This window comes from Chaetodon auriga, chromosome 3 (genome assembly GCF_051107435.1).
Source record: "Chaetodon auriga isolate fChaAug3 chromosome 3, fChaAug3.hap1, whole genome shotgun sequence".
In the NCBI taxonomy this organism is placed as follows: Eukaryota; Metazoa; Chordata; class Actinopteri; order Chaetodontiformes; family Chaetodontidae; genus Chaetodon; species Chaetodon auriga.
Window position 1 is genome coordinate 17513296 of NC_135076.1, and position 22249 is coordinate 17535544.

A 22249-nucleotide genomic window follows, 5' to 3' on the forward strand; every position below is an offset into this window, starting at 1 on the left:
GTGCTATGGGTCTACTCATCTAACCGCCACATCTCCCCAAACATCAAACTGTTTCTTTAAATACACTTTGTGATATTTATCTGGGGACACATGAACGTCCAATGTCCGCCGACGGTAACAGAAACGTTCGCTTCTTAAGCACCGTCCGCTTAATGACGCTCCGGGTAAGCGTCCACCCGTCTGAAACCCAGGTGCTGCTGTGACTGACTGATGGACATGGAGAAGGCTGGCACTTGAGTAGAGTGAGCAAACATGGGCTTTTTTTTGTCACATTGACTTCAATTCACAGCTCAGGGTCTGTGGATAACATTGGCACAAATGAGGAAGTAACACTTATCTATATGTTATCCACATACATCAGCAAACCCCAACCCCCCCCCCCCCCCAACACACACACACGCACAGCTCAACACTGATATGCCGTACATATCACATCCTACACACCTCAAAGTTATTCTCAGGCTAAAAACTATAACTGTTATATTTAACATTCTCTCAAAAAAAAGGATTCATTAATGCAAAGCCAGGAAGAAGAGAAGCAGCTAAAACATTAAAAAAGAAAAAAAAAGGTCACTAGAATCACGGTTTGCCAAAGAGGGGTTTCATCAGCTGATTGAACCTAATAAATACTACAAACTGTACGGAAGTAGTAGAAAGCAGAACTGTATAAAAAGTGATGTAAAACGGTTGCTTTAAGAAGCAGTATGGAGCTGCATGTGGTGGCTTTCCTGTAAGCGTGCTTTTTAGTGTTCACTAGTATCAGAATGTGCTTCTATCGGGGAAAGAAAAAGAATTAGAAACCTGTCATACTGATCAGCGTGCAAAAAGGGACAGTGAGGGGGAAACATTACTGCAGTCGATGCTAGTTTTACCCTCTATTATGAATGGTATCGTAAGGCAGAATGGAGACACAGCAGTGCCACATCTCACAGGAGCACAGACCCTCCTTTGTCCAGCCCGTGTGGGTCACATGTTCATATTCAGAGACAGGCACCTGAGACAGCTGATGGTTAGGTCCAACTCACATACATTATGTGTGTTCAGTTTCTTTAAAAATTAAGCCTTTAGAGGAACCAAAAGAAAGGTGGATGGTGGGAAAATACTCAAAATCAGAGATACCACTTCTGTGGGTGAGTGCATCACACGTGCTCGATGCTTTACGTTTGTACTACAGCTTGTGAGTGAGTGCGTTTCTAGCTCTCTACTAAGTGTACATGTCTGTCTACCAAGTGTACTTTCTTCACTAGCAATATTGAACAGTTCATAACATGTTTTTGGTGAAGGGAGAAAAAAAGTGTTAAGTCCTTTAAAAAAAACTTTTTTTTTCCTTTCTTTTTTTTGTTTTTACAGGCTTGTGGTGGCACTGGTGTGATTTTGGAGCAGCTGACATGATCTCAGTTCCGCGCAGACACTCAGTTCACACCGTACTGACGATGAAAAGGACTCGCTGACCCTTCATTTAGAAAAAAGTAAAGATTAAAAATGACATGGCGAGCTCTGACAGACGCCTTTCTCTCTCTCTCTTCATCTCCTCTCTGGTCCTCAGAGTCACTGCTGTCCTTACCAGTCCTTTAATATCCTCACATGACGACTGAGCGCTCTACCGTTTGTCCTCAGCACCGTTACAGGCTCACAGGTAGAAAACGGCTTCTGCTCGACGTGTCTCGCTTTGACGGCCCTCTCTCCATCAGCGTTGGCTGTACAGGCAGCTTGGGCTGCACGTCTTGACTTTAAGGAAGGAAAAGAGCAGATTCCATAGGCCACAGGAAACGAGGACATTAACTCTATTGAGGACCATAACTGGGATATCGATCATATCACACAGATGCTGATTCGCTTGGAATGAATGTGGTCTTCAGATATTCAGCATCCGATGGTTTGAAACCACAATCCATGTTCATAGAGGCTGAGGCAGGGCCTCTGGTAACATGAAGTTTTTTACATACTGATGGGCTGAATCCAGACTGAAAACTGAAAAACACTGCGTGTTGGTTTTGAAGCTCTCTCTCTCTCTCTCTCATCATTACAACAGCAGTGTGACGGCTTCCTTCCAAATGAAACGACAGTGGTGAGGAATGTCAGGGGTCGTGTAGTTAAAAGAAAAATGCCATCACAGCCATCATTAACATGAATGCAACAGTTGTAGACAGAGGATGCATGCGTTACGTCCTCTCCCTGTGACCACACTACACACACGCACAGACAGATGAGGAAAGTGAGTCTAGCTGGGCCCAATCACTGTTTTGTTTACTCGCTGCGTCCTCCTTTGTTGCTGGATGAGTGGGATTCACTACTTCAGCAAGTACCAGAAATGTTAGAAAATGCACCAAGACTTTTTAAGTGATATGATAAAACGCTGCCGTGTCTGACTTGTCTGACACCGACTCTGGCACTCACACACGATGAAAGAAGTGTTTCTGACATTATGCTGTGTAGTAATGTGAATATGTACATTTAAAATAAATCATATAACCCCCAAAATCATAAAAAAAGCAAGGGTGGGAAATTAACTACAAAAATATATACATACACATTATATATGCATATATGCTGCATATATACACACATAATGCTATACATATATACTGTCTTTATATATACATTTACATATTACACACCGACGCTCATCTTGCTTGTTGTTAGTCACGGTAACAGACGCTCTTTATCGCCTTCTAGAGAATTTGTTTAAGGGCGAAATCTTCTATTTTTTTCCTTCAGTTTTTCATTCATCATCAGTTTTTTTTTTTTTTAAGTTTTGATTGGACCACTCTACTGAAAGGTTGTTACTTTTTGTTTCTGTGTAATAGCTGGGTGAAAAAACGTCACTTTGAAAGGTAGAAAGAGTTGGTTTTTTCTCACAGGTGGGCAGGTCGCCAGCGGACACGAGAGCTGAGGGTGACGCAATGTGCACCCCGCAGGTCCAGCCCAGCGGATGAGTTGGGATATGTAGGGTGGGGTTGTGGGGAGGAAGTCGGCGGGCAGTGATTGAATACAACAGGGGCGAGGTTTGTTTAGTTCCAGATCCGGAGGAAACTGTCCCAGGAGCCGGTGGCCACGGCCATGCCGTCCTCTGTCACCCCTAAGCAGCTCACTCTGTTGTCGTGGCCCGCGAGAACACCTGGAGGTCAAAGATCATGAACCAGAGTCAGATATGACTGAAGATCTGCAGGCATAAAATCATCAATTACTACTTTTTCGGATGTTTGTTCGTATCCATGCCACTTATGTTTAATATTACAGAAAAACAGTTAGTTGTTATGGGCTTTTTAAAAGCACAAATACCAAAAATTCCCAGTTTCTAAAATCTTTTAAATGTCTTACTTATCAACTAATCTGCTGATTATTTTCTCAATTTATCCTTTGGTCCACAAAACACCAGAAAACAGTAAAAAAATCATAATATGCAAGAACAACAGTCTAGAAAAAGCAGCAATTTCACACATTTGAGAAGCTGGAACTTGTGAATGTTTTTTCTTGAACCATTCACTGATGATTAAAATTATTAATTCATTCTTTAGACCAAGGCGGTCTCCTCTTCTGTCTCCTAAATGAAAAGAAATACCCTGCATCTCTTACCCGCTCGCTCTCCTTTCAGAGTGTCCCAGACGTTGCAGTTAAAGTCGTCGTAGCCGGCCAGGAGCAGTCGGCCACTCTTGGAGAAAGCCACGGAGGTGATGCCACAGATGATGTTGTCGTGGCTGTACATCATCAGCTCCTGGTCGGCACGCAGGTCGAACAGCCTGCAGGTGGCATCGTCTGAGCCTGTGCCAAAGGCGTTCCCATTGGGGAAAAACTGCAGGAGGAAAAAGCAGGTTGAAGTAAGGAAAGTGTTGTTAAATCATCATATTGTGTTTCTTAGGTAAACCAAATGTCTGTATTTGTACATTATGTCCAGAAGAGGGAAAACCAATACGACAGACATACGACTTGTACATTATTTCAACATAAACATGTCTTTTAACTTAACACTGCATTCAAATGCGACAGAGATAAAATAAAATTAACCAAAACCAGTGTTATATAGATTATCAATCAAGCATCAAGAATCAGTCCTTTGCTTTCTCCCTTCCTGCAGCGTGTGTGACTGAGGCTTCAGTACTCACGCTGACGGCGTTGATGTCGGACACATGGCCGGTGAAGGATTGCCTGCACATGCCATCACGGATGTCCCACAGCTTGGAGGTGGCGTCACAGGCTCCTGACACAAAGGTCTTGTAGTCTGGGCTTAGAGACAAACTCATGACGTCCCCTGTGTGGCCAGTGAATGTGGTGGCCTGCTGACCCGTCTCTATGTCCCACAGTGCACTGCAAGAAAGGAGGAAGTGGTTAGGGTTGAGTAACAAAAGTGACCCCTGAATTATTATGAGGGCAGCGGTGGGAAGTATAGAGAACGGGAAGGTTGTGTGTGTGAGAGGCAAAATGGTTTTACATAAACTGCCACTTTATGGATTAATGTGTGAAGAATTTTCTGATTTCTGTGAATTATTATTTATTATTACATTTTTAGGGCCAAAATTCACACAAATCGAAGGTGGATACTGGAGAGAAGTGCTTCATATTTCGATATTTTGACTCTGTAGCATGGACACAAGAATATCAACACAACATTTCAATCCTGTAAAGAGCTTCATTCTTTCAGCTGTGCAGGTGGGAGTCGTCGCTCACCAGGTGGTGTCTCCAGAGCTGGTCAGTATCTGGTTGTCATCCAGGAAACGACAGCAGGACAAGTAACCTGGAGGTGAACAGAGGTTCAACATCAGATAAGGTGTGTGTAAGTTTAAACCAGGAGCGATATCTTTCCCTACAACAGGGACACCTGATGAGCAGTCACACTCATTTTGGTTTTGTCCAGGCAGCTGAGCTCACCCTTAATTCATACCAACCAACACCAATCCAACCACACAGTGATCTAGGAAAGTAAAATGAACTCTTTAAGGAGATGCTTGCACCAGGAGACATGCTGTATATAAGCCAGTGAAAAGAAAATATCTGAAATCTAAAACTACAGTAAAGGAAGATGTCTGTCACAGGTGTGAGACGAATCAGGATGCTGGAGTGCTGCACTCAGGGCAGGATCCGCTAAAAATGTAACTGTCAAAGTCAGTTATTATATAAATAACATGCAATATTCATTACATGAGCATTATTCCTTGGCTGTGCCTACCTGTGTGTCCGGGTAGCTCTCTGGTGACGCGCACGTTGCCCTCGCGGGTCTTCAGGCTGTATATAGAGCAGATGTTGTCCAGGCCTCCGCAGGCCACATAGTTCCCAGAGGGGGCGTAGGCGCATGTCATCACCCAGGAAGAGCGCAGCGGGATGGCATGCATCTGAGGACAAAGAGAGTCATTTCTTTCTTAAATACAATAAAGGATGTGGTGTTGAGCTTTAGGGTTAATTGAGGTCAAAGTCTTTGAGGTTAAAGTTAATTTAGAAATTTCAACCCAAAACAGAACTCGTTGCTTTCAGAGAGTCAGTTCATGAATTACAGCCTGTACACCTCTCCAATCCAAAGGCAAAAGGGGAGAATCAGTGAAATCTGACAGCAGTGCCTATGTGTACTGTAACTCCCAGGGATTGTAAAGCAACTGTTTGTGTACATATTACACATTCTATCATTGATTAGCAATAATCTCACCTTATTTGTTGTGTAGCTGTCCCAGATGATTAGCTTTCCATCTTGTGAGGCACTGACAAGTAACCTGGAAACGAGTTAAGAACAGCAGCATGAGACTAGGCTCACATGTTGGAAAAACAACAACAACAACAAAAAAACATTATCTAAGGTCCATGCACTTGGATCATTAAAAGCAATGAGAGGCAGCCACCTTGCAGACTACTGTGCTATACTGTCTGAATTATTATAAGGTGCTCTGTCAAACAGCATTCAGCGTGAGCTCCCTGCTCCTCTCTCCCTGCCCCCATTTCCCTCCATCTTCCCTCTTTCTCCCCCTCCTGGTCGAAGTCTCCTCATCCAGGGAAGCCACTTTTAATGTCCCACTCCATCTAATATTCATTACCCCAGTTATGTAAAAGTCCCTGCTGTCTGTTGGGAGGTGGAAGCCTGAGGGGTTGAGAAAGCACTGGAAAGAAGCTGAGGTGGGGCAGCAAAACCACGGAGACAAACAAGAGGATGCAGCAGAAAGAGTCAGTAAAGATTGAGAGTTATAGGCGGTGCAGAAGCAGAGACAGCTGGAACCCCTCCCCTCCCATCCTGACTGGGTGTTTCCATCTCTCCGGGGACAGGAAGTAGTTTGATGGTGCTATGATACAATCAAGAGGAGAGCCATGATGCGAAAATGTCAGTGGCTGTATACAAAATAAGCACACACACGTACACACACATCACACACATGGACACACACACACACACGTTCTCTCTCTCTTAACCAGGACTGAGCAGCCTGTGCATCATCAGCTGCAGGTGAGACCAGTATTTCGCTTTGAATCAGACACAGTTCAACTCAAACACAGGTTTTAGTGGTGAGAGAAGGATCAAACTTATTTGCTTCAACAGAACAGAGGAGAGCGATCTATGTTTTCAAAATTTTACCAGAAAAACAGAGCTACTTTTTGTCTACACTCCCAGTTCATTCCCTATGGATAACAATCAGTGCACTGCATGCATACTATACTATTTTTCTTGGTGCTCAGAATTGCAGCAAACAATTAAAAAAGCAGTTTATAAGTTTTCATTCAGGGGCAACTCAATGCGTGCATCCACAGTTTTATTCCAATCTGGACACAGAGGAACTTTGCTCACTGATTAGTTTTGAATCACAATCACTTATGAAACTGTCAAAGGTTTCGATCTTACAAACTGCATCTTTAAGGAAACATTAAATAAGCGGTCTGTCTCTGTGCCCAGTGAATATCATTACTGTGCTCATAGTGAGGGCATAAAACAGTGCTACCACTTGATGTACAGTAGTAGTGGAGGTGGCAGTAGTGACTCAAGTCAATTATGATGGTATTAGTCATATTAGTAGAATAGTAGTAGTAGTAACAGTAGTAATGGTACTGGTAGTAGTATAGCCCCACACCTGGGACTGCCGTCACTGTCCCAGTGCATTGCATTGGGAGACAGATGGACAGAGAGAAAGATAAAGAGTGACACAGACATATTAAACACAGAGAAAGAAATTTGTTTAATAACAGTCAAACAAGCTGTTGAGAACCACTGCATTTTAGGTAACTGTACCAGTTATATTTGCAGTTAGAATTGTATTTTGGTACTGATGTGTTGCCATAACTGCAGTTATGCTAAATGCTACACAGCCTAGATATTGATAGTCAAGTTGATGGTATTACTTATCTAAGATTTTATTTTCCAAGACAGAGATTAAGCCAATACCAAACTGGTGATTTTATTGGCAGTCTAGAAGTTCAACAGTCTGCTCACAGCGACAGAAATTAATGCTGACTCTGGGGAAAAACGACCTTCAAAGTTCGTACAATTTTAAATAAAAATAGAGAAGCAAATGGGCTGTGGTGATTATGATTTGCATCCCTTTGTGGTTTTTAAGATGTTAGCATTTTTGGGGACTCTTGTCCCTTGTGGGCCACCGTAGATAATTCATTTGAATGACAGAGCAAAGTTATTTTGCTGCAGTGTTGAATAGAAACAACCAAGCAAGCGACCTAAAGCAGAAGAAACCGACACCACACAGCTGGCAGAAGAAAACATCAAACCTGCACCAAAATATTATGCTGAAAAAAGTTTAAACCAGTCAGTGGACTGAGGGTGTAAAGCTGCAGGACTCTCTTCTGTAAAGGTACAGACACACTGGATCCAGTGTCAAGTCGACAGATCCAATTCATTTTTTATGTAGAGAAGGAGATGCAGACACGCGATGCATGATGGATACGACAGGGCATCAGGGATCGCCACATCTGACTCGTCCCCAGCTTTATATAAATGAGTCCATCCAGCATAATGCACCAGGCTCGCAAGAATTAGATCAAGATAGGCAGTGCTGATAAACAGGAATTCAGATTCTGTTACTGCATTGCCTATTTCTCACCTAAAATGTTTTCACAAACATATTTGAATGTGCTGTTTAGCTGTAATAGAAAAGTTTGTGACCTGGCCACCATGTTGAAAACGGGCAAGTCACAACCAAGCACCGGCCAACGTCACCCTCCAGCCAGAGCTTTCATTGGTTCGATGCGTTCAGATATGTCGTCGACAGATTCTGTGTGTCTATCCCATAAGGCTTCCCAAAGAAGTTAAATGTAATCTTAAATTAAGGATTATGTGTCTGCCACTTTACAGAAATGCTCCTAAAGTGTAACACAATGAAAAATTTGAACAAGACCAAGAAAAAAAATTAAAACAAACAAACACAAAAACCTGAAAAGAGTGGAATAAAAATGTTCATGTCCTATCCTGCTCTTTGCTAATAACTGTCTTGTCTGTGGACTAACTACACTACCTGGAGTCGCTCCCCCAGTGCATTGCATAGATCTTGGCCAGGTGGCCCCTGAGAGTGCGTCGCGTCCGCATCTGTATCCGGCCCACTGAATCCAGACCAGCTGTGATCTGCCAAAACACAGGAAGGAGCATTAGCAGCGACACTTGAGCCCTCCCCCCCAACACACACACTTTTTTCACTACAAACACACACATCACTGGACAGTGGACTCTAGCTGAGGCTGCAAAAATGGGCCAGCATCACTCAACAATGGACAATGACAAGTAGCAGAGCTTATGTGGGGTATAACGTCTGTGGAATATTTAAGTTTGTACATACTGACGGGCTGATGGCTGACCAAGCGACGTCTCTAATATGTATTTGAAACTTCTATCTTGATTTGCAGTGATGGACTTTTTGTTACAACTGTACTTTGTGCTGTAACTGTATTCACAAGCGAGGTCATCTTTTTCAAAACTGTGCACATGGCTACTACAAACCTGACTTGAGGTCAAGTTGATCAGATAAGACATTGAATATATTCAATGTCTTCAATTAAGTATATGCCGAAAAGGATTCACACATGATCACTTTCTGTATTATTAACTGCTTTACATAGCACCCCAATTTTTTTGGAATCAGGGTTGTACTATAGGACTGAACAGATTAGATTACTAATTAATGGCTCAAAGATTAATTCTTTGTATAGATGTATTTACTTGGCTCACATAAGTGATTTGCCATGTGAAAATCTGCAGATGTATTTCGTGTTTTTCATGGTTAGGGCCATTTAGAGCTGCAAAATACAGTGACTGTTATCATGACAATTTGTTCAACTGCAGGAAAATACACTTCTAATTGTTTACACAATATTGTATATGTGGAGAGGAAGTCTTACCTGTGACAGAGTGGAGTCACTGCAGGCTTTCCTGGCATCCTGCAAAACAACAAAAACCTTAAAAATCATGTTGACCACATTTCAGCTTATTCTGTCACTGCTAAACTAAGTGTAACATGTGATTTCTGCACAAGCACACGTTTATAATACAACAAAAAGACAAATCTAAAACAACTCTAAGCTGTGTCTCTCTAAGGTGTCTAAACACGTGCCATAAGTTTTTACCACAGACACTGAACATCTAGGTGGTCACAGAATCATCAAACAGCAGCGACTGACATTTAGAGATCAATTTCTGCACGAGAATGAAAGCAGCTGATTATTGACTGAGTATTTGAATGCGTCACTGTCTCATCTGTAACTGTCTGAGTCACAGCTTACAGTGAACAGACAGTGGCACACGTGTGAAGTACGTACACACAAACGCGTGCACACATAAACATGCACACAAAATGTTGCCATACCCGGATCTGATTGCGTAGTTGCTCGGCTTCCTGCCGCAACTGTTCCAGCTCGCTCATTGTCCCTCTGTGATGTGTTCAGGCCACACTCAAATGCTCCAAATACTGACTGGACTGGGAAAACACACGTGCCCGCACGCGCACTCACACACACTCTCACACACCCACACACTCACACACGCTTTACCAGCTGACACCTGCAAGACAGAGAGACAGAAATACTATGAGTTCAACAGGCGGATGGAGAGTGAAGGATGGGAACTTCCATCAGACAAACACGGGTATCCTGTATGGGTTCAGACCAAAGGAGGGTGCTGCAGAGGGTGGGGCTGGGCGGGGGCCTGGCGGGTGGCCTGGCTCTTCAAACACCCCCAGACTGGTTCAAAAGGCCATCTGAGCCAGGCTCTGACCTTTCCTGACTCAATCAGCCTTTTGTGTTGTTGCATAGCGCTGTTTGCTTGGCCCGCCCCAAAGAGCCCCAAATGCGCATGTGTGTATGTGTGTGTGGTGTGTCGTGTACTGTATGCAGATCTGGGTGATTTCAGACAACACGTCTAAATGAGAAAGTGAACATTAGTGCATATACTTATCCACGTGCCTATACATTATGTGAGCATGTTTTTAAATGTGTCTGGGTTAAGTGTGTCAGGTCAGGCATCCGTTGGTTCGTACACACACAGATGTTCACGTGTGCACATAGTCACAAACGTGTGTGTGTACGGTAAGTATGCATGTGCAACTTGCCACTTCCTTTACCTTGGGGAGCCTGAATGTGGGTCAGAAAGCACTTAGACACTCCTCAGAAATGTTTGGTCCACGCCCCACAAACCACCCCCCCCATATTCCAGGCTGTTTTACAGTCTGCTGTCCAGAAGTCTAACCCTCCGAGATTAAATTTTCAGTTCCATTTTCTATAATTCAACAATTAGACCGAGTCCAGCCTTTCCTCTCCACAGGAAATCATGTTAATGTGAAGAGGAGGTTGTTTGTACTTTATCTTTGTTTTTGCAGAGGCTTTAAAACCATTGGGGCCCAGTTACTTATTCACCACAAAACAAAACCCTCAACATTATACAAATAACATATACATACTGTAACTAAGACAATGTGACGTTCATGCTGCTAAGATTGCTTTTTAAGATACAGTAAGTATGTGGAAAGCCACTCTTTTAGACTCTTGGTTCACTTGGCGTTGTGCCTCTGCTCTGCTGACACAGGAGAAGATGCCTTGGACTATTTATCGTGGACTCTTGTCTCAGCTAAAGAGGTCTTTGACAGTAACGAGGCATCAGGGATCGCGAGCGTCGTAATGCTTTCAGCTGCTCAGGAGTGACGTCACTCTCTCCTCCAGCTGACGCAACCAGCCTGAAGAAAGGCTCTGAGCGTCAGCTCGCCTGTGATGTGGTATTGCTCTATGGCTGACATGGATCCATTATGCCTCTGAAACCTGCCACGTCACACAGAGCGCCTTGCGGACTACCAAAACACCCGACATGACCTTCTACACTCTGTTATATATTTTCAATTGATGTTTTCAGCCTGAGGCTTGTAACGTGAAAGGCAACAGAGCACACAACAGGGATGAGGTGGAAAATAACGCAGGTATGATGGAAGATGACGCTGAGAAACGTGATGTGTCAGGGCGCTTTCCCATTGGTTCAGATAAAACTGACAGCTCCAATTTAAGGCATGTCATGGCAGTGATCTGCAGAAGTGTTCGCAAATGGGAGCTAAATATTAGTCATTTCGAAACCAAAGCAGGCCACTCATTACGGCTGTAACAAGTAGCCACATATCAACCGCAGGCAAAAGAAGCTGTCGCACAGATGAATGGTCCCTACAAGAGGACTAGATAAAGTTTACCTTTAACAAATTATTGTTGTAAACCTCAGTGAGCACTCGTGTATGTGTGTGTGTGTGTGTGTGTGTGTGTGTCTTTTCTCCAATTGTGTGTGACTGCAGTCATGCAGCCAGCCGGGCCATCGTAGGCCCAGAGCATGGCACAGTATCAGGGGCGACAAAGGCAGAGCTGTGTGCTGGAGCTGCCTTTTGTTTAGTATGTGGCTGCCAGCTACAGTAGATAGTGCTGCTTGGCACCACCGCAGTTGGGCCATGGTAGGCTATTATTGCTATTGCCCTTCTGACACCAACCAACCCCCCATCCAATGTGGTCAGCCTTGAAGGTCCCAGCAGCCAGCAGGAGACCACTGGGTGTGAACCGGGACCAGCTGCCATCTGCGTATAAACAGTGTAGGTTCAAGACAAAGATGAACAAAGGCAGAAATACCCATACCGCTACGCACACATTTTGCATCACATCCATAAGGCTGTGCATACACTGAAATTCTGACAGAATTTTTAAAATGGTATCATAAAAATAATCATATTGAGAAAAAGAAAACATAGTAAGACACTTTGAAATGTGCCCTAGACTGCCATATAATAAAAACCCTATGCAGTCTGAAGCAGAGCTCAAATTACTATCCGATTAATTGACTGAATAACAGAAAATTAATCTGCAGCTATTTTGATAAATGAATAATGATTTCATTATTTGCTGGTTTTCTTATCCTTCTCCGATTGTAAACTGAACATTTTTGGGTTGTGGACTAATGGTCTGACAAAACAAGCAATTTCAAGGTTTCACCTTGGGCTCTTGCATTTTTTCAGTATTGACTTTCTGCCATTTTATAAACCACACAATTAACTGATTATTCAAGGAAAGAGTCAGAAGATGAATTGATAACGAAAATAATCTTTAGTTGTAGCCCCTTTTTTTATATAAGAAAACAGCATATACATGTTTTTTTATACAAGCATTGTTTTCACATCTGGTTCAGCTGTCAACATGTTATTGGCTGCTGTTGCAGATGATTAATTCATTCGAAACTGGCATGCAGACATTCACTTTTCATTTTATGCCACTCACAGATGGAGAAAGAGACACACACACAGAGATCTCCTGAACTTCTCCACAGTAAGGACCCATCAGCATATTTTGTATTTAACCTAACCTTGTGTTCCCTCTGGGTCACACACAGTAGAAAGTCAGTCACATTTGCGACAATCTTGAACAAATACGGGTGAACAGAGCAGCATGAGGTGCAGGTGGTGCAGCTGCACCCAAAGCCACAGGAGCCCAACAACATGAAATGATCAGGAAGTTCAGGAATTAACATTATGAAGAGCCAGATCTGAACAACTGTGAGCGCCAGTGTTTACAGTAGATCTTTATATCTGTCATTAACATAATCACACAGTAAGAGTTGGGTGCAAGTTTTCTTACTTAGGTTTCAATCTTTTTAAACATAACACAAAAAAATAACCTACACCTCCATCTTAGCCTGATCTTGCCCTTTCAGTTTCTATCTGAGAGCCAATTTCAGGAGCCACGAGTGTCAGTACTGAATGGGCCCCGCTGAAAAAGAGCAGGAAACTCGCCACAGTTTGGTGTGTGAAAGTGAAAACGGGATTCAGCAGGGCAGCTAGACCAGGTGTAAACTTGTTCACATAACCCAGTCACTATTCAAAACATGCAGAGTATGAAGGAAATACCTGGTGAGATTCCAGTAAGGCAAGATTACACATCTCTTTCTTTGAGTCAGCAGATACACACTCATTTACTGTTTATGTGCCATGAATTACAACAGCAAATGGAGACAGACTCCCATGTGGTCTAGGTGGCCTGGGTTCTACTCCTGGTCTACAGTTTGGGGGTGACAGTAGCTCTGTCCATCGGGACCTGGCTTTGGGAACCGGGGGGGGGGTTGGCGGCGGCGGGGGGGTGTCTGGTTCAAGTCCAGCTCAGACCATGTTATGGCATGTGGAGTGGAAGCTGGAGAGGAGCTAGTTCACCTCCATGACAAGGCACCAAACCCGTAACTGCTGTGGTGTGGTGTGTGTGCATGTCAGGCCTGTGTGTGTAATGAAAATACTAAAAACAGAGGGTAAAAACTGAATCTTGCAGAGCGGGATTGATAGGTGCTAAATTAAAAATGAATTTAAACTAAATAAGACACTTCTTAGAGAAAACGCATGGAAGACAAACCACCTAACTATTAGTCAGAACCACCAAAGAGGTGTCTTGATTGGTCCCCAGCAAAATTAGACTTGTTCTAATTTTGCTGGGAAGTGACAGGAATACAGCGAATGAACGTGTAATGGCAATTATGACCTACTTTGACCGCAGGTTTCACCCCATCTACACCAGACAGCTACAGAATAACACATGATGCAGTCACACGTAATTTCTAATCAAAACTACAAGAACCCAGTTGGACATAGTCTTTGTGGACAAGACCGTTTCTGAGAGACATCCATAATCCATGAAGTACACCGCGATCCTTTTACATGGAAGTAAGATTTCCTGTTAGTGTATAATGAGTCCAGTAATAAAACAGCAGTGTTCCACTTTTTGTCTCTCAATAGATGTAAAAGAGAAATATCAGTAACTGCTTTTGTTAGTTATCAATGACAATTCTTCATTGTGACGCAATACAAATGAAAGTCCATAAATCATTATATTGATATACTGAATATTTTAGCAGCCCAGCCCTATGAGGCCGACACAAGCAGCATTATTGTGAGGGCTATTTATTGCCTTTAATGTTCCAGAGTCATGCAAAATGTTTCCAGTGTTGTTTTTAACCAGGCTGCAGGGCTGCAACTATTTTCATTAATTCACCTGTTGCTGATGTACAACAAATATTAATGTAATATGTCTGTCACATGTTCACACAACCCAAAGTGACAACTTCAAACTACTTGTTTTAGTCCTAAAATGTACATATATTCATTTCCTAATGATAGAAAACTGAGATAAGTAACAAATCCTCACAAATGCGAGGCTGGACCAGACAGTTCTGGGCTTTTTTAAGGTTTGGCTTTAAAAGTTGAATTAGTGTTAAGTGATAAATCTAATCTAAATGATCAGTGCATGTTGTCTGCTTGCCCATCATAAACACTTTATGTAGATTTATATTATATGTTCATTAAATCTCTACACTAACCATCTTTACATGCCACCAACAGCCGTACATCTAAAATCTGTAAGTAAGCACTAACCAGCCACAATCAAGGTATGCTGCATATTAAAAATATAAATGATTAACTTTAACAAACTCTAACTTAATATCGTTCATCAGCAGCAACGCACTGTCCGGACTTCTATACTGACTGTCAACAGCAGCCAAGACAGGAAACCATCAGCTAACGTTACATCACGCGGAGGCGCGAGATGACATAAACATTATTGATGCTACTTCACATTATTAGTGTTATCTTTATCAGTTGATCTGAGCTGAGACACGTTTCTGACACGAGCCACAAACTGCACGAGTCGCGCGCCCCATCACGCTACCAGTTGCCGCGCCGACGAAGGCGGACTGGCACGTATATCTCATAGACAAGAAAAAAAAAAAAAAAAAAAAAAAAAAGCTTTGCAGGGTGTCGTGCAAACACAAATGGCAAAACTGAAATGGGAACAGACGAATATGCGCCTTCTGGTTAAAGGTTTTGCCCCCATAGTTCCGCCTGAGAATCGGCTGACAGTCCGTAAAAAGGCCGCGTTTGGACAGGAGAGGTTTAAACGGTGGAGGGATCGGCTTTAGAGGAAAAAACAGCACTCAGGCAAATAGTAGCCTGAGAACAGTTATGTGAAGAGCTTCACTGCTGCTCACAGCACCGACAATACTTCAAGCTCTCGGATATTTTTCCCTCTCACCCTCAGTACGAAACAAAATACAACCGCTGTGAGTAAAGCGGGGAACAGCCTTAAAGCCACCAAAATATGAAGACAAGACAGCACGTCCTTACCTGAAACGGGCTTTTTGGCTCTGTTCGTCCTTCCAGTCCGAGTCACACCGATGCGTTTTCACAAGACAATCATGGTCCCGGCTGTGAGAGAAATCGTAAAGCGGGACGTGTTAATTTTAAGATAATTTAATCGGTTTGAAGGGGCATACGCGAGCGCAACTCCTTTCGGATTACACTAAAATTTTCACCAAGCAAGCTAATCACCACACCCATGAAAGTGGGAACATGGCAACAGCCTACGCCGAGGGGTGCGCGGTGCTGAGTAGATTGATATTTTTATAATCTAACCATCATAACAGGCTCTAAAATATCAGACCTTAATCAAAACACAGGTTATATTTAAGTCAATGCTCCAAAACAATATTTGAAAAGATGTTCTTTGATCTTAGGAAAATGTCTGAAATAGGTTGTGTAACCTACGAGGTAAGTGGTACCGTCTGTCAGCCCCCTCAACAAAACGGAACCGAGTGGGATACAGGAAACAAATATTAGAGCTATAAAGCCTGTAGTAGTAGTAGTGGTTGTAGTAGTAGTAGTAGTAGTAGTAGTAGTGATTCAAATAAACTTCACCTCAGGTTTGCAAAGCCAGTTCTTGGTCAAACAGTCTTTGATTTGCTCGCATACTAATACAACGAATAAGCCAGGAGAGTCGTGAGTGTACAGTATTAGTATTAAAGCTGGAGGTTAGGAAAGTGAAGTGTTTTTTAATTTGCTCTATGAATTTCATCTGTTACCAGTTGTAACTTTACCTTGTGACCTATGATAATTATCGTAAAGTTAAGTTTTCTTTCTCTGGTTATTTTGTATATGAAAACAGCTCATAAGTACAAAATATTTCAAACTATACATGCAGGAATAGCTGCTGTGGCCTGTGATTATATTGCAGCTATTCAAAGATATCTGTCAGTTGGGCCATTACGCTTTAAATCTGGACCAATTAATCGATTGATTGATTTACAGAAGCAACGCTTTTGACAATCAATTAATAGTTTTATTCATTTTCTGCTTCTAGCATCTCAGATATGGGGATTTTCGTGATTAATCAGTAAAACAATATGCAGTAATTGTGAGTGGCAGCCCTAAATGGTTATAAAAAGAAAGAAAAAATGAACCAGTAAATCCCCTAATAGATTAACAGATATTTGATCAGCCACTAGTATGACAATGATTTAATTCTGAAGTCATTTTGTTTACACAACTCCACTGGTTCTAGGTTCTCACTGCACTATTGAATCTGAGAATACAGAACAGAAAAGAGTAATCTATTTCACCCCCTGAAAAAAAAAACCCACCCAAAATAAGAATTTACAGCAGTATAAGGTTCGAACTGTGCCAGGAGACAGCTGTGCCAAGTCTCACCCAGGCACACCACAGCTGGCCTGCAGTGGGCTCATTGAAAAGGATCTCTCTCCATTAGGACAGGATGAATTTTTAATGGGGCCAATGAAAGGGAGCAGTGGGATAGGCTTTTCCATATCTCTGCACGAGCCACAATCAATGGAGGGAAGATGAAAGTTGCCAAGCCCTTGGTTTCCTTTCGGAGTGGCATGGGGTCAGATTAAGTCTAATTGAATTCACACACACAGCAGTAGTTTAGGTGTGTCAGACCAATTTCCCCCTAAACACATGATGAGGATTAGGATTAGCGTGATCGCAGAAACATATGCTGTGCCTAATTTGTCAAAAGTGCAGCCTGAAAATAGGCTGAAATATAACACATTAATACATACAGGAATGTAGAGTACATGATCTTCATATGTTTCTGAACTTTTGTTTTAAAAATGAAAAGTCGTTTATTGATTCCTCTATACTATCATATAATTGACGGCATCTGGCTGAATATCCTCTACAATACAAGGAAGTTGGATGAGACGAATCGTAACCACAGATCGGCCCCTATATACGAGACAAGTAGTCCTCACATCTCACAATAATTATGATTTCTGAACGATTTTATTGTTAAAATGCATAGTGTGTCAGTATGAGCGATGATACACGCATAGGTTTTTGTCATAACTTGCATTATGACGTATTCAGTCATTTCGAGCCTTCTGTTGTATCATGTCTGAAGTTGCTCAACGAATGTGTTCATGATTGCTCAAAGGTAAATATAAGTCACGCAACTGCAATGCAACTGCAATTCATCTCTAGTTTTAAACAGTCAATTCATTACTACAATATCTTTTAGCCTTTTCGTACCAGAGGTTGATTTACAGGCTTGTTTTTTTTTTGTTTGTTTGTTTTTTTGAGAACTACACACTGTAAGAAAGAGGCACCACTTCTGCTTTCTGCCCCTAGTGAGCAAAAAGATTGACTTCATTAACCAGCTGAGAATAAGAGTCAAGGTGTCCAAAAGCACATCCTTGGCCAATCAGGTCTCTTGGCCTATTGCTTGGCAACCAAAAGGAGAGGAAGGGAGCAAATTGACACTGTAAAAATAGCACATCAATAGCCTGGTGTCTGGAAAAAAAAAGAAAGACACACATGTTGGTGCAGCTATAAATAGCCTCCTGGAGCCTGGAACGGGTATTGTGTACAGTATGTCACAGCCGTATTGTTTTCTACACATGAGATATTTTTGCATGGATGCAAATTCAGCATGGGTTGTGCACAAGTAACGCCGCTCAAGTACAGTAACATTCAGGCCGCTGAAGGAAATAATTTGAATGTAAGGGTGGTTTCATGCCTTAGGAAGAATAACAAGAAGTTACCATATCTATTTATGACTGTGTCAAAAAAAAAAAAAAAAAAAGGCTCAACTAAGAACAGGCTGTTATTTGTAGGCAGCGGTTTTCCTTGTCCTACGGTTTGTTATCTGATGTTTTGCATAGATGCAAAATTAAAATGGCCTCTGTGCAAAAATAAATATGAATGTACCACAACGGTCGATAATGTGCATGGACAAGTTTGCATGCGAGAGGGGATTTAATGGATCACGTGAATTACTATGACGATATTTGATCTTCACGTATACAAATATATATAAAATCTCATAATAACATCCACATATTGTTCAGAGGCATCACAATGAGCTGCTCGGTGTATCTAGTCTTTACTTAGTAGCTCATCACTACACTTGCACATTGTTAAAATGGGCTGTACACATGTGCCTTTTGTGGAACTGAAGAGTAGAGCACAGCGTGACCAAAAATAGATCCATCACGTCCAATTCAGTTTCACAGGACTGCTCAAAAACGAGCCCAATACGTGGGTGATCAAATCAAGTGGCGATAACGGGATGTCAATCTGAAGCAGCTTCTCGAAGCCTATTCTTATCTACATGTTGCCATTTTCTTTGCCCACATGTGGCGACGTGCCCTGACGACCTCCATGTATTACTTCCACTGTATCAAAGGCAATTAAAAGGTGTAGCAACAGTAGACCCTTAAGAGGCTTTATCGGGGCCGTCTTATCCACCAGACATCTCCCGGGGAGGTTGGCCGTTGCCAGGGTAACCCTCACAAATGGCAACTGACGTCAAGAAGGTAGGAGAAATACCAGGGAGAGCCAGAGCTGCTATGCATAATGGATTATTGAAAAAAGGGCTCTCTTGAAGAGTGCAAAGTGACTTAAAATATGCGTGCCTCGCTGGGCTCGCCACCACTTCTCTCTCTCTCTCTCTCTCTCTCTCTGTGTGTGATGAGGAAAATAGATGTTGACAATTTCAGTTTTACTTGCTGACTGACACAGCTTGAGCTTGACTGGCCCAATTTAAATTATCCATCTTGAGTCAAACACTGCTGATGAACCATCTCTTCAAAGGACACATTATGGTCCATTACCCCAGATTGGATCATTGTAATGCCATGGCTGGAGTATGTGAGCTGCTGTGTGTGGATGTGAAAGCAAAACCTTCCTTTACTGTACTTAAATCAGAACGCATGGCTACCTGCACTGCATCTGGCACATCAGCTACCACCATCGCCGGCAGATCTTTTGTTGGTCACGCAACAAGGATCTGCAGCGACATTCAAGCACAGGTTCTCAGAAGTGATCACTTCAGCTCATGTGTAAGTACAGAGCGTAACTACCAGCAATTTATTCTGTCCCCGCGTCAGGTCCTTGTCTAATCTCCGTGCTGCTGTTGGCCCATTAGAGACTGTCACAGAGGCAGCTTGGTGAAGAGCCCTCATCGTTTCTGTGATAATGCCTCTTGTGTTGTGTTGGAGTCACACTATCGACTACCGGGACACCGATTGCAGAGTCAGGTTTGCTGATGGCAAAGGCCAACTACTGTTGCTATCCAAATGAATGCAGCAGGACAGCAGCAAGCACATGCAATGGAGGATTGGCATGGTGTCCATTTTGGGTGGAGGAGGAATGTATGGATTTATAACTATTATAATATCACAGCAAGACTTTAATATTAATATGCTATCACATTAATTATTCATATCTTGTGATTGAAAACCTCAAATTTCTGTTTATGTCACTTAAATAATAGATTAAATTGATTTTATTTATGGTCTTCAGCTGACACACCCAAAATCTGCACACACACAAAAAAAAAACATATATAGTGGAACAATTATTAGCAACAGATGATCAGTGCTGACATACATGTTAATAATAAATACTATTGTGCATGTGTATATAGAGGATAGCATATTTAAAAGGTGAATAACATCCAAAAGGACGACCCTGTGACAGAAATATACTGTTCTAAAAGTGCAACATCATATGTGCTTCCTGTCAAACATCTGTATTATAAGTTAAGTCCAAATAAAAGCACCTGTTACATGTGGACAATGAACACGGACGAGTCAGTGAACTGCAGAACGAGAAGCCCGAAGCTGGCTTTTGTTTCAGGGAGAAGCTGCAGAGGAAATGTGCAAAGAGAAGAAGTGAGAATGTTTCAGTCCAGGGGAATCCCAGACACTTCTGTAAATCAGGGGTGCAACCAGCAACACCAAGCATGAACGAGCATGCTCTGGGTTTCCGAAGAAGTGAATCACACATGTTGCATACGGGGCGAGAAAAATTAAAGGAAGTGAGGAACAACCCTGATGTGCTAATGCCACCCTTTTCAAATGGCTCCCGTTACAGCAGCAACACTATGATACCGAAGGATCATTCATTTATTACCACAAGCCCTCAGTTCTTCTGACTTGACATTTGGTGTACCACAGGTTCAGTGCACAGGATAAGACACAGGTATGACCTCGGACAGTTGATACACAAACACAAACTTGATGAGGTTTGATGAGCTTTACTCTAGCAGTTCTGCAGTGAGCTGTCGGTTCTGGCTCCACACCCATTTCTGTCTTGATTCAAATTAAACTTATGAAGCAGATTTCAGATCTTCTTTTAGTGCTTTGTTAAAATAGCATTATTCCAAATATCCAATTTCAGCTTTAGCCTGGCAGTGACTGTAGTGATTTTGCAGTGACAGTCAAGCACAGATGAATGAATCCAGAGGAAACACCAGACAATTTGCACACTTCCGCATGGCAAAAACTCTAAATTCAGGACAATAAGTAAAGCTTTTCTACCTTTTTCCAGTGCAGAAGAGAAGCAGAGGAAGAGGGCGTTTTCTGCATACGTCCTAAATGGCATGGATTGTGAGTCGCACAGAGCGCTGTCGTTTCAGTTCTTCCTTTCAGCTGTGAGTGTAGATGCTGCTGGGAGGAGCAGTAAATGGAGAGAGAGGGAGAGCTACTGAGTGGGAGGGGGAGCATATGGGGGGCATGGAGAATGGGAGATGGAGTAGTATTTCTATTAAAGAGACAGAGTTTATTTCTTCAATATCATATTTAAAGACATTACAGGATATGTTGCTTAAAGTCACTTATTTGTGGCAAACAGGTTGAAATACTGACTTCCAGGATGTGTTCTCGATTATTCCCACAAATTATGTTGATGTTGTCAGAAACATCTACAGTACACAGTTACCTTGTACATGCAAGTACGGACAGTTTATTAGAACAATTTCTGATCTTGAGAAAGATTTGTTGACTCAGGGTGAAGGGGAGCTGGAGCCTATCCCAGCATGCAGTGGGTGGGAGTCAAGAGAAGAGGGTGGATCCAAGATGAGGTTAACTGTAGGTCTTTCTTCAAAGGCTTCTTTCAAAGAAATGCTAAGAAACGTTAAACTCACACTGGACTGCTGCCACACAGCCCATATAGATGTTTGCCAGATAGACTCTAAGTGAACCTCTTGAGAGGAATTGGACAAGTACATCTACTATAAAGCATGAGAGATGGATGAATCTCCTGAAATTACACTTGGAAATAACACGCATTTTTCCTTGAAGACATTTTGGCAAGTCAAAGCAGAAAAAGTATAAGTGTAATTATAAAGTTAATGATGGCTGAATTCCATTTGGCTGCATGCGAGCTACTGGGACACTTGAACAGAACAGAGTCATTGTTCATGTTGTTAGCGACACTGGTGCTTTTCCTGCTTTGACGGGTCAAAATGTCTACTGTGAAACATGGCTGCTTCTTACCCTTCATCTAAAATCATCAATCATCACATGCTCCTTTCCCGGCCAGGCCGGTTAAGAAATTACAACAAAACACTTTGAGTTCTGTAGGTTTCAGAGCTTCGGAGGATGAAGAGTGTCCCATTCATAATATATAACTCAATCTTTACACCAGAAACAGTACTAACATTAGGATTGTGCCTGACTGTCAGTCCACTTTGGAATAATTTCTTCTTCTCT

The 22249-nt window shown here is 42.3% G+C and overlaps 1 protein-coding gene across 5 annotated transcripts; it reads right to left on the minus strand.

The window, feature by feature from the left end:
- Positions 1-1346: 1346 nt before the first annotated feature.
- Positions 1347-21197, minus strand: LOC143318020 (guanine nucleotide-binding protein subunit beta-4). Of its 5 annotated transcripts, XM_076725904.1 has the most exons (12): positions 21077-21180; positions 15585-15665; positions 9774-9967; positions 9310-9348; positions 8433-8539; positions 7041-7055; positions 5636-5699; positions 5165-5327; positions 4666-4732; positions 4104-4305; positions 3577-3793; positions 1347-3118 (listed from the first exon to the last, which is right to left on the minus strand). In XM_076725904.1, the coding sequence occupies exons 3-12, from the start codon at positions 9828-9830 to the stop codon at positions 3012-3014; spliced, it is 1038 nt and encodes a 345-aa protein (XP_076582019.1). In that variant the 5' UTR covers positions 9831-9967; positions 15585-15665; positions 21077-21180; the 3' UTR covers positions 1347-3011. The 5 variants fall into 5 exon arrangements, with proteins under 5 accessions (XP_076582019.1, XP_076582022.1, XP_076582020.1 ...); XM_076725907.1 differs by lacking the exon at positions 7041-7055 and having other exon boundaries at positions 21077-21197; XM_076725905.1 differs by lacking the exon at positions 15585-15665 and having other exon boundaries at positions 21077-21195.
- Positions 21198-22249: the final 1052 nt, after the last annotated feature.

What these genes read in the sequence shown, in the direction of transcription:
- LOC143318020 (XM_076725905.1), bottom strand. Translation starts at nt 9,830, where the DNA reads ATGAGCGAGCTGGAACAGTTGCGGCAGGAAGCCGAGCAACTACGCAAT. An exon ending in AGAGCTACCCGGACACACAG is followed by an intron (nt 4,733 to 5,164) that starts GTAGGCACAGCC and finishes GTTCACCTCCAG; the next exon opens with GTTACTTGTCCTGCTGTCGT. An exon ending in CCGACATCAACGCCGTCAGC is followed by an intron (nt 3,794 to 4,103) that starts GTGAGTACTGAA and finishes TTCCTCCTGCAG; the next exon opens with TTTTTCCCCAATGGGAACGC.